Source organism: Asterias amurensis, chromosome 2 (assembly GCF_032118995.1).
Source record: "Asterias amurensis chromosome 2, ASM3211899v1".
NCBI classification, from domain to species: domain Eukaryota; kingdom Metazoa; phylum Echinodermata; class Asteroidea; order Forcipulatida; family Asteriidae; genus Asterias; species Asterias amurensis.
The window spans coordinates 6,530,367-6,547,080 of NC_092649.1; the positions used below are offsets into that span (position 1 = coordinate 6,530,367).

The 16,714-nt window shown below is 36.5% G+C and overlaps 1 protein-coding gene across 1 annotated transcript in view; it reads right to left on the bottom strand.

The window, feature by feature from the left end:
• The window catches only part of LOC139954441 (putative helicase MOV-10), a 28,299-nt gene that overhangs the window by 2,905 nt on the left and 8,680 nt on the right, over window positions 1-16,714 (bottom strand). The window contains exons 7-20 of the mRNA XM_071954241.1: window positions 11,618-11,763; window positions 11,196-11,297; window positions 10,173-10,329; window positions 9,461-9,618; window positions 8,836-9,021; window positions 7,974-8,136; window positions 7,144-7,314; window positions 5,532-5,641; window positions 4,966-5,171; window positions 3,925-4,151; window positions 2,231-2,413; window positions 1,622-1,801; window positions 1,019-1,107; window positions 345-463 (exon numbers count right to left, since the gene is read on the bottom strand). Coding sequence (XP_071810342.1) covers window positions 345-463; window positions 1,019-1,107; window positions 1,622-1,801; window positions 2,231-2,413; window positions 3,925-4,151; window positions 4,966-5,171; window positions 5,532-5,641; window positions 7,144-7,314; window positions 7,974-8,136; window positions 8,836-9,021; window positions 9,461-9,618; window positions 10,173-10,329; window positions 11,196-11,297; window positions 11,618-11,763 — 2,197 coding nt within the window. The remainder of the gene's footprint in view (window positions 1-344; window positions 464-1,018; window positions 1,108-1,621; window positions 1,802-2,230; window positions 2,414-3,924; window positions 4,152-4,965; window positions 5,172-5,531; window positions 5,642-7,143; window positions 7,315-7,973; window positions 8,137-8,835; window positions 9,022-9,460; window positions 9,619-10,172; window positions 10,330-11,195; window positions 11,298-11,617; window positions 11,764-16,714) is intronic.

Sequence of the window (16,714 nt, forward strand, 5' to 3'; positions counted from 1 at the left end):
CAAACTTGTGTGGATCATTGTATTCTACTTTTAAAACATCTTTCCAACCATATGCATTTTATAAAAAACTGTTACAAACGCTTTTGTTTTGACCAACTCGTCCGATCCAAGGCAACGTGTTCCTTTAAATACAAACAGTTAAAACACATGATTTTTTCACTTTCGTACAAACTTCTGAACAGTAAAGTTTTTGTCTGAATACTTTTTCGAATTGGATAACTCAACACTCCAAAGTTTACAATATCAAGTGGTTGTCATTTGGGCCTGCAGTACCAAAATCAGACAGCTCCCTGAAGATGTTTTTGAAGGAATTTGGGACTCCATGTTAGGGTAGATTTTCTTACCTAATGAAGCAGTAATTTTGACTTGATCAAGCTTCTGTATACTATCCTCCAGTTCGTCCTCTTCCTCTTCAAAATTACATCCTATGTTAGATTTGTTCTCAATGCAATACTGAAGAAACCTACAAAAATGAAAATTACATTTTTTGTCAAAATATGATTTACTAAACATGTAAGCACTCTAAACACTAGGTGGTGGCTGCAGACTCACCAAGTAAGTTTCCATTGTTACCTAGTTTTCAAAACTATGCAAGTTTTCATCCCACTAATAAATATTAGTTTTGAATATGCATCACATATCCGAGAACCATGCATTTTACCCAATAAAGTCTCTATTGGCGGACTTTTGTTGACACTAGGTGGCAGCAGACTTACCAGGACACTTCTAAGTAAATGCGCAAGCTCAGAACTTTGTAAACAATAGACTTTTTCGCAAATACCATTGTGCAAGCGCAAACACCGTTGTGCAAGCCCAAACTGATGAATGGCTAGGTGCAGCTAGTGATTAAATTTGATAGTTAGCTAGACCAGCATGCACCTCATTCCACGTCTATTGTGTGCGTACCGAATATTTGCGATAAGGTCTATGGACATTTTACCAGGTATGTCTGCTGCCACCTAGCATTCCAAAGTTTCCCATTGTTATAGTTGCGTGTAATTGAAATTAGACAACTCACATGCTCCAGTTCTGATCCTTGTTCAGCATGTACGGGTTACCAACCAAAATCAACAATGCCTTGGCTCGTGTGACAGCAACATTCAATCTCTGTTGAGAGAACGCAGTTTAAGGTTTTTTTAAATGGTAGGTCGCTATTGTCTAGTTAATAACATTAATTATCACAAGATCAACATCTGTATATAATCTTGAAAAAAAATTATGACATTAAAAACAAAATATTATATACTTTTTTTTTTAAAGTTCTCTTCAAAAAGGCTGCAGGAAGAAACTATTAAAGATAATAGTAACTCGGGGAGATGAAAATAGGTATTGATATTCCTGTTAAAAACAGTCTAAAACAATCAGTACGTGGAATAAAGCTATTGGACTGCTCCTTTGTTCTACATCTCAGCAAAGCAAGAGTGTGTGTATGGGTGAGAACAATCAGAAAGCCCCATAGAAAATGAAACCTGGATCCCGCTGGAATCACGGTCGGGTGGAGTTCCCACCAGGAAAATTCTCAACAGGGATCCCAGGGGATTTTTTAAAACTTAGGTCTCATGTCTTAGGTCATTTTTTAAACTCTTGTTAAAACTGATCATAGGAAAAATTAAAAACATACCTTGGGATTCTTGACAAAGCCGAGATGAAAGTCAATGTCCATCTGGATGTACTCTGGTTTAGTACTGCGTACCGTGGAGACGATGATGACCAATCGCTCCTGACCTTGAAACTCCTCAACTGACCCCACTTTGATGTCACCATGGTGACGCTTCTTCAACACCTCCTTAATCTTTTGTACCTGTCACAAAATGATGACAAGTACAAAATTTTAAGGAACGAATGTATATGATAACTTCTTGAGGATTTGGATTAAGGTAACACATTTTTGGGATGAAAGGTAAAATCTTCACCATCCTCTTAAATCCAAAAAACTTTTTTTTAAACTAGCATAAAATTACCAATATGTTTTTACCCTTGCACCGATGCGTGTTAGCACTGCACTCAGTACTTTTCAGGATGGGAGTTTTGAACCCACAAACTTCTTGAGCAGTGTCTTACATCTAGACCACCGCGATTGCTTAATAGTAGAGGCAGTACAAATCCTATTTTTTTTCTCACAGAAATCGGGAAAGTACCGAGTATAAAATGCTAACACACATTGATGTTTTTAAGTACAACCAAAATTAATCATCTTTATCCCTGATACAAATTTGGCATAAATACATACCTGGCGACGGTATGGAGTGATGACCCCAATGTCAGACTCTTTGATTTTTCTTCCTCCTCTCTTGTCCAGAAGGTTCTCAACGTACTCCACGACAATCTCAATCTCCTTCTTGTTGAAGAAAGAAGGACTGTTACCCTCTCGCTCATCTATGCCTTCCGCACAATGGAAAATGATGGGGAATTTCTGAAGAACGTAAGAAAGAAAGATAAAAAACTCTAAAACTTAACCTGTAAGAAAAATGATTTAGAAAGATCTTCAAGGATGTAATCACAATTTCTGTTAAAAAAAGGATTAGCTGTTGCAAACTGCTTGCCAACCAAAAGAACCTATGGTATTAAGGCAATAAAATAGTGGACTGATCTTTTGACCCTTAGCAGCCTTTCTCTAATGCCAAATACAACTAACACAAGTATACCTGTTTATTTGAATTGAATTGAATTGAATTGAATGGTTTTTTCGTCAAGTATATTAAAATACATGAAATATAAAATTCTATTGTACAGCAACATAAAAAATATTAAAATGTAAAATGTTTGTTGTGTTGTCAAGAAAGCCTTTGAGAAATATTCTGCTGAAGACCTTTTCATTATTGATAAACACACCGCGCTGGTTAGCATGGGTATCCATTTTTTCATTTCATTTATTTATTTCACAGGTAAAAATTCAAGTACAGATAATAAGAACAGTAAGAAAACAAAAACATGTACATACAATCAGGAGAGAGAAAAAAAAAAGAAAAAAGTAGCACCCCTGAAGGATTTTTAAAAAAGTAAACTAAATTACTATCGAGTTAATCTCCTGATGCCACAATTTAAGAAGAGATAATAAAGGACATTACAGATGGACATTATTAAAACATGGCATACAGTATAAAAATATAGAAGTATACAAGCACTTAAAACGACTGTTAACAAAACATTTGATCAGTTGTGTATCAGATGTTGTGAACAACAATTGTAACATTTTCTGCAAATCTTTCAACTAAATAAAGTACCTCCAATGACTATATATGCTTTGTTTCTAATAACATTTACACTATTTTTTAATTTGTGTGTAACATATTGTTATGAACTGTAGCTATCTGATTTTGCTTTGCAATTATGGGTTTTTCCATAGTTTTCCTGGGGTTGGCAAAAACTGGGCTGCGACATTGCAAAAGAACGGTCTATATAGGTCACACTTTGCTTAGCAGTTTATAATTATAATTATAGTAGTAGCAGCAACAGCAGCAGCAGCAGCAGCAGCAGCAATACTAATAATTAAAACTTATAAAGCGGCATCTATCTAAGACTTAACTTATTCCGAGGCGCATAAAAACAAACACAAAACAGAGAGAGTAACAACAACAAAAAGAATAAAAATTACAGAGCTTAGAAAGAAATTAAAGTACGTTAAATAAAATTTGTAAAAAGTTGAATTACATAACAGGTTGGCAAAAATATATGGTATAAAAACAAACAGAAAGTCAATCATAAGAAATTTTGAATAGGTGGGTTTTTAACAACATTTTGAAAATGTCCAGGGATGTTGTAGCTCCGATATAAAGGAAGAGAGTTCCAGAGAGTGGGTGCGGATACAGAAAAAGCACGAACTCCGTTGGAAGTGTTTGTTAATTAGGTTTGTAGTTGAGACCAATTTTGTAACAGCATTGCCTACAACACATACTGATTTGTTAAGAAGTTCAACAGCCTCACCTTATTGGGCAATTTTTCCCAATAGCACAATGACTCTCGCTCCAGCTCATCAGCATGAACCTCAAGTTCATTATCATAGAACATCCTGTTGGGCAGTTTTAGGATGGCCGGGTGAGAGCGATAGTTACGCAAAAGCTTGGTCAAGACACGGTTGTCGTAGTGAGGCTCTTCTTCTTTGCGTTTGTATATTTCAGATCTGCACATGTGACGCTCCAAAAGTGACAGCTCTGCAGATAGATTTGGAAATAGATAAAGTTGCTAGAAATACTGCCAAAGAAATAACTCAATCAGGATTGAAAGTGTGCATGGTTGGGGGTATAATCTGGGCCCAATTTTATAGAGCTGCTAAGCACACAAATTTTCTTAGCATCAAATTTCTTCCTTGATAAAAACAGGATTACCAACCAAACTTCAACGTGATTTTCAGGATAAGCAAACAACAGCTGAATACCAGTAACAAGGAATATCCAACAAATTGAAATTTGGTTGGTAATCCAGTTTTTATCAAGGAAGAAATTTAATGCTTAGCAAATTTTTGTGCTTAGCAGCTCGATGAAATTGGGCCCAGATGAGGTTTGCAGTAGCATTATGTGAAATCTCTTTTGTGAATGTGAGGGAAGGAGAAATGGTACCCTAATCTAGCTCCTCAAATGAGATTGAAAGACAGCCACTGAATTAAATTGGTATATTGACACCATAAAAGTGTTTGTTAACTAAAGTCACCTGGATAGAACTGCAAAATGAACCAAGTGTTATAAAATAATGTGAAAGGTACTTCAGTTACCACTTCAGTTACCACAGGAAGAGAGTTCTAAGAACACTGTGATTTCATAAGGAAGCTTCAAACAATGAATATTAGTTATACTTATCATTTACTTAAATTTATTTTGATATAAATGCCTGTGAATAGTTTTAAATGATAAATACACCTTGTACAGTTTAAGTGAATAAGACAACTAAAGAATTCTGATTTTGGGATTTGTTTCTGTTTGAATTGAATATGGTTCTGACAATCTATCTCTTGCATTTTGTCTGTCTCACCTAGTCCATTCTTTATTGCTATCGGTGATCTGATGATGGGTCCGAGCTGCTTGGGGTCACCGGCTAGAACTATTTGACCTCCTTTGGTGTTCTCTGAATTCAGGAGATTTGACAGAGCTATGATGGCTTCTGGTTCCACAGCATGACCAGCCTCATCGATAAAGACATGAGTGAAATGATCTTTAGGGAAATCAGCTGATGCAAGTCTTTTTGGAGGAGGACAAAACAGCAGACATGTTTGTTAAAATGAAAAAAAAAGATTACTTTTATTTGGCGAAAGGCAAAACTTTTGTGAATTGAGTACAAATAATAAACAATTTAGAGTTGAACAAAGCAACATTTTACTGAAGCGAGATTTGAACCAGAAACCTCTGGGTTAACAAACCGGTGCTCTAACAACAGAACTATTTAGCCCTAACCTGTTTTGGTCAATATATTTTTTCAGGTGTGCCAGTCAGAAGCCACACTTATGTAAAATAGGCATCCATTTGACAATGTTTAAAAAAATAATGAACAACAAAACATGATTGTTGATGATGAGATGCCAGCACTTCCAAGTTACTAACCGTCCAGCAGTGCAGAGTGTTGTTGTTATCACACGCTTCTTCATGATGTCTTCCTTAGAAGAAAAGTAAGTCTCGTTTGTCAGCTTGTCATAGTTACAACATTCTTTGTCCTGCAGTCAATGTAACGAAAGGGTCCACATTAATTCTTTTTAAAATAAATAGTAGCTCCAATTCTTCTGCTTACAGACCTACTGCAATTTTTGTTCTCCAAATGGTAGATGACTTTGAGTTGGCTTGTTTGATGAAAAAGAATGCACAGATAAGTCTAATAAACTTGTGTGTTGGAATAACATTTTGCTTTCAACTATTCAATCTATTGTCATGGCCGAGCAATCTAGTGTACAAGCTCAAATTCTGGTGTTAGTGTCTGAGCAAAAAAGTTTTTAGACATTTTCAAAAAATTGCTGAAAACTAACTACTAATTCAAAATTCTTAAGATTGACTTTTCTTGTTATTTTTCTTTTTTCTTTCACTTGTTTTTGCCAATGCGTTTATATAAATCTGTTTTATTCAATGTGCTCTTATTTCTTCTAAGATACATAATATGTAATATTTTGGGGTAATTTTACTCTCTCTGTTTTATTTGTTTTTTATGCGCCGCGGAATAAGTTAAGTCTTAGATAGATGGCGTCTTACAAGTTTTGAAGGCAGTGGACACTATTGGTAATTACTCAAAATAAATATTAGCATAAAACCTTACTTGGTGATGAGTAATGGGGAGAAATGGCTCCCTCTGAAGTGCCATAGTTTTCGAAAACAAGGTAGTTTTTCACAAATTTGAATTGGAGACCTCAGATTTAGAATTTGAGGTCTCTAAATCAACCATCTAAACGCACACAACTTCGTGTGACAAGGTTTTTTTTCTTTAATTATTATCTCACGACTTCAACGACCAATTGAGCTCAACTTTCACAGGTTTGTTATTTTATGCATATGTTGAGATACACCAAGTGAGAAGACTGGTCTTTGACAATTATTACCAATAGTGTCCAGTGTCTTTAATTATTATTTTTAAATGTGGTTTTCAGTACCTCAAGCAAGATACTGTCTTTCTGACAGGACAACATGTGGTAGGTCCTGTGCTTGTAAAAGACTGCTAAGATAATGGGTTTGCCAAAATGTGCTGGCAAGGTTGCAGATTGGGCTGCATCACCCACATTCTGAGGAACTGAAAGGGTTTTAAAACCCTTTCGGTTCCAGGGTCGACCATATTTATGATATATTTTATGTATTTTGAAAGTGCCAATATCGTACATGTACAGTCTACTCAAAAAAAGCCACAAAAAACATGGGCACTGCAAGAATTTATATGAAATGAATATCAAAATATAACTAGAACAGCAAAGCTGCCATGGCGAGCTGCCATTCACCAGATAGAACCAATGACTGACAGAAAAAACAATCATTTGATCAACTGATGGTCAACGGGGTGGGGACGTTGACAAGTCTGAAGTTATGACATTTAAGATTTTCATTACTTTAGCTCGTTGAACTGGAACCAGTGATCTGTGAGTTTTATCTTTTCATAGTTCATACATGTAAGTAGCAATATTTGATTAACTGCTCTGCAGCTCGCCAAACATCAGACTATCACAGTCTTTCAATGTCATACCTTGAGAGTTTCATCCACTGTCCTCCAGTCTCTACTTGTTGCATTCATTCTGAGGAGGTTGTTCTTATCTATTGGTGTTCCACCGGTGAGCAGACGTTTTGCAATCAGATCAGTGGCACTGTTAGAAGGAGCACAGGCAAGGATGTGACACTCAGGCAAAGCATTGTAGACCTGCAAAGAAGATCAATCATATTAAGGACAGCAAGGTTAGGTAGGATTTCCCTTTTTAAAGCTCTCTTTATTTTCATCCCAAATAATTGTAAGTGGCTTGCCGCGATACTATATTTTTTGATAATAATTTTCCATTGAAAAAAATTGTTCCCAAAATGAAACCCTTGCTTGACAAAGGAAAGACATCAAAGGTCCTTACTTTAAACACCAGGATTTGCTGTTCTCTTGTGAGAAAATATATGAAGATGCGTTCACTGTGAATCACAAAACCTGGCAGCCGAAAGCCACAGCTGATAATCTGCCCTGGTATGCTGGAATCTTGGAACGGTCACACTAACCATCCATTGAGCTGAATACAATGATAGCAGCTTTTCCATTCTAGTGAGCCGAAATTTGTGTACAAAAACACAAAGGTCTGGAATCAGAAATCACACAGCAAACCACATTATTAAAAGGGACATAACAAGCATATATTCCACTTACTTCTGCCCCTCTTCATAAAGCATACATCACAGTCGCTGCTTGCCTGTGCAACTACACACTGGAATGTCTAGATAAATGTCAGCTTACTGCACAAAAATTGGACACTCGAAAATATTGTCAAGAGAGATTTGGCAGATATATTGCTATCTGACTTGAAGCGGTTAATTTAAACATACCTGTTTGATGGCTTCAACTATGGTGACAGTCTTGCCGGTGCCTGGTGGTCCAAAGACAAGATAAGGAGCAGGACGAGAGGAGCCTTTAACGATATGTTGGATAGCTCTCATCTGCTCGTTATTGCTTGCAAGCTTCCTGTCAAACAGCTGCCGCGCAAATTCACTGCAAGAATGAGCCAGAAAAGTACACTTAAATCAACACTTTCTCTCTGAACAGTCACAACAAAATGTAGCCTTTTCGCAAAAGGTTTAGAATGTAAAATTCTGAAATGATTTTTTGGGGTTGAACAAAGAATTGACTAGAACCACCAACCTCCGGATTAACATGCCGTCGCTCTCCAACTGAGCTATCTAGCCCTATATTGGGGGTGTACCTGTTTTGTCAATATCTTTGTTCGGTCTGTGAAGAAGTGGCCACTTTAAACAAGACTTTATTGAAACCACCAAACGAGCTTTTGTTTTACATAGAATGTACATCATAATTTGAGAAAGAGTACACTCATTCCCATCTTTAGTTTTCAACAAACACTCCATTTGTATATTTGGTTACTTTCAGGCAGCACCCAAACAAGAAAACAAGAAAAAAATAACAGAAATACAGAAGACAGGCCTGAGGATAACCCAAAATATAAATTGGATTTAAAAGGGATCAAAGCGGGAAAAAAACTACAGAGGCGCTACAAGTAGGACAACGACAATCACACAATTAACATTGTAAAAATTCAAAGCCGATAAACATAAACATAGAAATATTTTTATTTTTTGTCTACAGGACTTGGGAAAGTAAGAGCAGTGCTTGTCACATAACGCTGCAATAAGAGTAAAACTAGAGTAATATTATATTTTACTTCCATTACATTACCTTGTGTCTTCCTTCACTGTACACAGAGGCATTTTAGATCCTTGATCAGTAGACTTTGGGAAGAGAACTGGTTCCATGTGGTACTTGAATGCCTCCTCTACAGCAAAGTGCTGACGACGAAGTGGGAACCGGTTGAAGGTGAACTCAATGTCGTATTTTTGCCCAACAATGTGGTTATTCACAAACCTAAACATTAAAATCGGAAATCGGGTAAAGCAGGAGACATATTTTGTCAAAACACTTAACAAAATTAGAAGTGGGCTTGTGTGTGACAAAAGATGTTAAAAAATATAAATTTGAGTGTTCATGATCAACCTTGTATTTTATTAAACCATAAAAACTTAACTCAAAAGATATTAAAAAAACCAAAAAAACACATAGCAACAAGTAGTTTTACAGAAAATCATCAAACTCATTTTTCTAGCGAGTGGTTCTAGCTTGAGCGAGTGGTTTTGCATTCAGAACATCAAGATAAATTATTTATCACTGATAGTTGTACATCCATGGTATATGAAAAGATGTAGTATGTCTGCATCTCATATCCAACTTGGCCTTAGTTGGATGTCAGAAGTGTCAGATTCTTCATATTCCATCCATGCTTGTGTTATGACTAATAATATCTTACACTTTGTCAAAACCAAGAACCAGTTCTTCCAGTTCAACGCGATGGACGTATCCCTTATACTTCTTAGCATCCTCCTTATTGGATCGATCACGTGGATAACGAGCAAAAAGATGATCTCCCTTGAGCACAGAAGGACGATTCTCAGCAAGGCCTAGAACCTGCCGAGGAAGGTGTTTATTTTAATAATAATAATACTAACAACAATCATTTTTTTATACAGCACTTTTCACACCCGAAGGGCTTCTCAAAGCACTTCAAACATTATAACTCCTGGTCCCTGAGCCATTGATTAATTCCTTAAACCATCTCAGCTCCCTGGGGAGTACAGCCTGTGCAACAAATGTGCTACTAAGCCAAATCAACCACAATAACCATCTCTCGCCCTCACAGACCCTTTTACCCCATCTAGGATGGAGAGAAGAAATTCTAGTTGAGTGTCATGACCGGGACTGGAATCTACAGCAGAAGTACAAAAGGCTTCGTCACACAAAAATTTCCAAAATACTATAAAGTTAACAGTGCTGCTGAAACATTACAGTCTGCCACTTATTTCTTGTTTAATCTGCTTAGCATGATTTTCTGCATTACAATTTATAAAAGTGGATGCTACTGGGAAGGCTCTGCCTAAATTTCATACAAAACAAGGTCAACTTTATAAGTGATAACACTACAAGTTGTTCGGAAGAAAAAGGTTGTTCAGAAAATGACTTACCTTAAGTCGTAAGAATTTTCCGTCTTGTTTCATGAAGGCCCCCTCCAAGTCATATCTACGAATGTCCACTTCCATCTGCTTCTCCTCAATGTGAAGCAGATCTGACAGTTTCTCGACGTAGTTGTCCCATTTCAGCGGCATTTCGTAAGTATTCTGCCTATAAATATTTATCAAGTAATACGATAAAAAATGTAAATGGCCGACATTTCGACCCCAGTAGAGTCTTTCTCAAACACTAAATGACAGCACAAAACACATGATAATGTGGTAAAAAACCACATGGTAGTTGGCGTTTTAAATAATTTCTAAATGCTGTGAAATGTTTCAGTTGAAAGAGTGAAAGGCATTATAAAGGCACTATAATCCAGGTCACATGTTCAAGTCCTCTTCCAGTAAATTTTGCTCTGCTCCAATCGCAAACAAGTAGGCCTAAGATGTTTAAAATATTTTCATTATATTCACTTTCACTTTGAATTAGCACTTAATTTATTAGAGAACCATACTTTTTTATATTTTATATTCATATCCATTTTTTAAATTTATTTATCTATTTTTCTCTGATATTTTAAACAGGGAAACTCATCCACATACAAGTAATACCCAACAGAAGATAAAATAAAAATGTAAAAATTAACAGAACATTGGTCTAAAAGAAAGAATTAATAAAATATCAAACAAACTGGATATATGATCAAAAGTTGATTTAAAGTGTAATCATTCCAAACAAAATATGTCACTAAATAACAAAAAAGATGAACAGAAACTACAATAAGTAATACAATTGTTTATGTGAGCAAATGAAATTTGGCCGATGCCAGACCTGAACCCTGGACCTCTCAATCACCATAAGAGTGCTCTTCTATAGCTAAGCTAACCAACTCAATGTTGATTGGCGGTCCTACGTGCAAAGCCAACGTCTTTGCTCAAATAGTTTTGCTTTATTGTATGCAACAAGTACTTTTTTAAAAAGTCAACATGGCTTTATTTAGCAATGTCTTAGACTGGGATATAACCATAGCTTACTCTTTATCATCTTCTAGGTCATCAGGTCGGCCCATGTGGCGAAGTCGTGTTGGTATGGTGTATTGCTTCAACTCTCCCATCACTAACTTACTCTTGTTGGAGCTGACATTGTGAAAAGAAGAAGGGAAAAAAAATCAAAATGTCTTCTCGTTTTTCAAACTTTATGTTGGATGGTGTCAGACAGTGTGGCACTCTCTCATGATGCATGTGGAAGCAATTAATGTCAATGTGTTACCATTTATTTTTAGAAAACAAAATATTTATAATCTAGTCAAACTCTGCATTATACTTTGAACAAGTCGGTCATTAAATTAATCAAAATGAGTTCTATATGGCAAAGGACTCTAAATGGAATTTTGGTTACAGTTAAACCAGTTTTGAACAAGAAATTTACTGCTATTAGTAACCCAATAACAGCTTACCTTGGTGGACGTTCACCCTCCACAACTTCTCCCCATAACTCCCTCATTGTTTTTCTCTTGGGGCGTTCATAAGGTATGGTAGGAGGTAGATCTTTTGCTACCTCACTCACAACTTCAATCTTCAGAAAACGCAAAATCTGGAAAGCCTTTTGAAGAACAAACAGATTTCATGTAAACTTCACAGAACACTGACAATTGTATTTTTAAAATAAAAGGAAAACAGACAATAATTGGGGAATACTTGGGAGACATTTCTATTCCTTTCCCTCATTTGAATTCTGGATTTTTTAGATTAAAAACTAGAATTGAATATTACATTGTATAAGCTTCTATTCAATGAAGGAATACACAAAAGAATTGGTAAACAAAATCAGGCAGATTAAACAGGGAAAGAATTTGTGACCCGCTCTGTGAAAATGGTCACATATAGGCAATTTCAAGAATTGAGTTTTATGCATGGCTGGAAAGAACACATCAACAGCAGTAATTTGGTATGTGTCAAACACAAACATCTCATTGGACACACTGAACGGAGCTTTGGGGTGTATCGCGTTGCTGAGTTACTCCCGTTTGAAATTATAGCCACTACACCATTTTTTTTGAAAAAACGAATTACAAGTAAAATTATATTTTAAACTACCATTGTGTGCAAAAGGATACAAATTAGACGTAACTATGATCACAAAATTGTTGTATTCATAGCTTTATTGCCTAAAAGTAAGTGTTCTAAAGGTTAATCATGCAACTAAAGATCTTTTTTAGCTGTTCGGACCGTCCGTCGGAACAGGTATTGTTTTCGTCTAGATTTTTATTGTTTTTATTATTATTATTCTTTGTTTCTCCCCTTAATCCCATAGCGTTTGTACACATTTTTGCGGCAGCCTAATCTCCTAAACCATAATACGAAAGAATGAGTTTATTATACCAAATTGAAGCTTAGAACATAAGCTTAATTCTTATCGTAAAGAAAATTAAAATTGTTCATTAATAAGCCTTAATTAAGCTTATGAATATTTAATTAGCAAACCGGGTTAACACCATATCTCAAAAAGTAGACCGCAAATCCTGAAACTTTTTTCAGCTATACACTAGTCAGTTCCTGTTAATGTGATTTCCGACATAAAATTCTGGACGACGTCACCATGACGTCATGTATTGCACGTTTTGTGTCTGTGCACAAACACAATGGCTCTTGAAGTGTAAACAAACCCAGCTTTTGGAAACATAATCTATTCGATTAAAACTAAATTACATGTTGTACACTTCCCAAAACTGCTTTAGATTAAGATATATTTTATTGATGGTCATTTTAAAAGCATCACAACTTATAGTACACTGTATTTCCGGGGAAGTTTTTTCAAAGATCATGGGTACGGCGTAAAACTTGATTTGAATAGTCAAAGTTGAAAACTGTTAACTTGACCAAGTCCTTATCCCATTTTCGACCGGTGTTATTGCGTTTTTTTGTTCAATATACATAGATTTCTTACGGTCACCGACTAGCACAAGTCTAAACTTGTTCTCAAAATTTGACAAGCCTGAGCATGGTGCGTCGTGGACCGGGTTCATTTCAGGCGACGAGCGTGGACGACGAAAATAGACCGCCCGGGATTTGGAATTATTTACGGGTAAAGTCACCTTGTTCGCGCCGGGGACCATTTGCCTAAACTAATTCCAGTATTTCGCGTTGCGTTTGGAAATTAGACCATGACAAACAAAAACTCTTTGACAGGAATACAAAAGCAGAGATTTTATTATGCTGACGTTTCTCTGGTGGTTGAGTGGCTCAGTTTTATAGAGCTGCTTATAATAAACAAGCAAAACATTTTGCTTTACAAAATTGCAGAAATTGAGCAGAACACCTGGATTCACAACTTGAACATGAGGCATGGTTAAGCTGCTTTTTGTGTTTAAAAAGCTATTATGTAGTTTGGTCCTGGGCCAATGGCTTTTAAAGGAAAGAATCGCAGCACTTACGTAATCAGGGAACTGTGCTTACGCTAAGCGTATTTTACAGCTTAGCAGGGTATGTGTTCTTCACGTCACAATTCGCATCAACAAATTTGCTACAGTTGACTAATTGTGCTCAACTCCTGCGAAACTTTCACTGCGAAAACAGTGACTTAAAAATTTGATTTGCATTCGCAGGAAAAACCGTGCTTTACTTGTGACAAAAGTAGGCAGGGGCGACTAGTGTGCTTTAGTGTTAAAGTCGCGACTACAAATTATTATTTGAGTCGCGACTACTGTTTTTCTCTACTCCGTTATAATCGTGTCCACACATCGACTACAAAATTTGTCCCGACTACCTGTTTGGTGAACCAGTTGTGTTGCTTACTACTATTCGCAACATAATTTATATTGCCCTTGCGGCACATAGCGGCACAAATCTTGAGAATCTGTATTTTATCTCGACAAGTATTGTAGTTAGGTTTGAGGTGCGACTAGTCGAGTCATGATGGGAACTTGCTTAATGAAAAAGATTCAGTGCTCTGCAGAAGCATTGAATTCTGCGCTTACGTCAAGCGAAATAGACTGCTTATAGCAGGGATTTCTTTTATTTGTGTGCTTCCAAGCTCGCACATTATTTTCCAAGCTTGCACATCACAGTAAGCGGAAAATGGTGATCAGAAGTGCAGACTTTTGTGGTCATGAGAACCATGTAATTTTGCCCTGTAAGTAGGTTTGGTAAGGCCTACACTTCAAACATGTAAAGGGTCATTCCGTGTCAATTCAACACGCTTTTGGACCTTACCCTCACGGATTTAAATGAAATTCGGTGTGCTGATTGGACTCCCTGAGAAATACCCAAATCCCAAATTTTATGTAATTCGGATCATTATTTTGGGAGATACAGCTTAACGAACTTTTGACTAATTAGCAAGACCTGCTATGTTTGGACACTCATATCTCCAAAAGTAAAATACCTACAGAGATAATATTTACATCATTTTGAAGCTCTTGACATGGCCCACATTTGATAACATAAAATCAAAAAATTTCCATGCACAACCGAAAAATACGCAAAAATTTGACCTTTGACCTTGATTTGCGAAAATGCGTATTTTTCAAAATGCGTAATTCTTTTTTTAATGCAAGTTTAAGATGTAAGTAACAATATTTTGAAAAATTGTAATGGGCACTCTTACAGTTTTTTTGTTATGATTTTTTTAACATTGGCTATCAAGGCCAAAACCATAAAAACGCATTGTACAACATACACAATGTACATGTACAGTGTACAGAGTATTGTGTGGTAGTGTGTACACGCACATTAAAAACCATGTCACCCTGGTAATAATATGGAGTCCAAAAGTCTATTTCATGACATGACTTAATGAGCTAATTCATTTCATCCCCTTAATTTAATATAGGAAACACTGTGTATCCGACATACTGTATACATGTTATACAATGTACAGTGTAGTATTCACATTTAGTGCTTTAAAAGTCAATTCCCTGGAGGATGAAAATAGAGAAAAATGTTTTGTGACCCATTTAAATCACACAGCAAGGGAAAAAAGCAGGCTTAAGGCAGGTATCATATACATATACAAGTTGACCCCTACTTCCTGGTCAACCTAGTCTTGGTTCCAAGACCATTGGTGTTGCGCGGTCACACACAACCAACGTTCCGATTATGCACAGCAAAAACTGTACACGCTTGTAATGAACGAACGCTAGCGGGCGCTCTGTTTCTCTGATTTCCGGATCTCACCATGTCTGTGCTCACCAAGGTCTTGGATATTTGCAAATTGAAGGCGTGGCCAGACTATGTAAATGACTTTTAGTGTATGCAATATTCATATCACGTGACGACTTGAAGATGACTATTCAAACTAGATCGAGTCAAAGGTCAATATGACCTGCGCTCTATTTTTTAATAATCTTTGCCTCAAAGTGATTCCGTGGTCATATTAGGCCTATTAAAAGGAAAACAGTGAAATTTCAAGTATAGACTACTTATTCAGATTATGGATATGTGACGATTTGAAATCGTAAATAATGGTCAAAAATCGAACGTAAGATTAGCATTCAGAGAGTCCGTGTAACGGACGCTTGTATGGCCCCACGGCGTGGAGCAATCGGAACGTAAGCCTTGTGGAATATCACGTACCGCCCATGCCGTGTCTCGTGGGGGTTGGAGGTGTTAAATCCCAGGCGCTATGAACTCCCAACTTGCGGGTGTCGAATCCGTTGTTTCTTATGATAGCAACGTTCCAATATGCTCAATTTTGTTTCATGGCCCCCTAATTTCTTTTTGTTATGAGTTTTCAGGTAATGTTGATGATGTCAAAACGTCACATACCGCATTTTTGTTATATTGACAGTGTTATTGTGGGAGTAGCTTAAACAAATTATGAGAATTTTTTATAAAAGGTTGAAATAAAAATAATGATAAAACAAAATTCCCTCAAAGCATAATTTTGTCAAACAAAGTATTATTTTTCAATTCTGTGAATGAAGAGTTATTTTTGAGGTAATTATTAAATTGGGCAACTAGCGGAATTTATGACCCGACTATAGTCGCCTCAAATAACTGCGACTTCGATATTAGTCGCGAAACTAACTCCCTTTGCCCCAGATGCATCGTGACATATTGTTTGCCGAAGGGGCATCTGAAATGATTGAAAGATTGTGTCACTGACGTCTGCATGGTTGTGTTTTGTAAAAGGTTTTTGTGAATAGTCATGAGCGACAAAAGTGGTTATACCAAGCAGGAATTTGATCACGACTACTTTTATAGTACGTAGTCTTAGCCGCATGATTAACCAAGTTGAATAGCAGTAGTCGCCACTCAACAAGCAATCAAAATTCACAATTTCTCATGAGTTGTTCCAAAAGATATGGTTACGACTTCATTCGAAAAGATATTATATGGTTACGTTCCAAGCTACGCAGCTACTCGGCTACGTTTACGTTCCAAGATACGCTTAAGTCTACGTTCCTTCAAGTTACACTATAATATCAAAAGGTACGTTTTCAAGCCCGAGTCAAGCTACGCTTACGTTCCAAGATACACAGCTACGTTTACGTTCCAAGATGCTACGCTTATGTTCCAAGATATGCTTACGTTCCAAAAGATATGTCAACGTT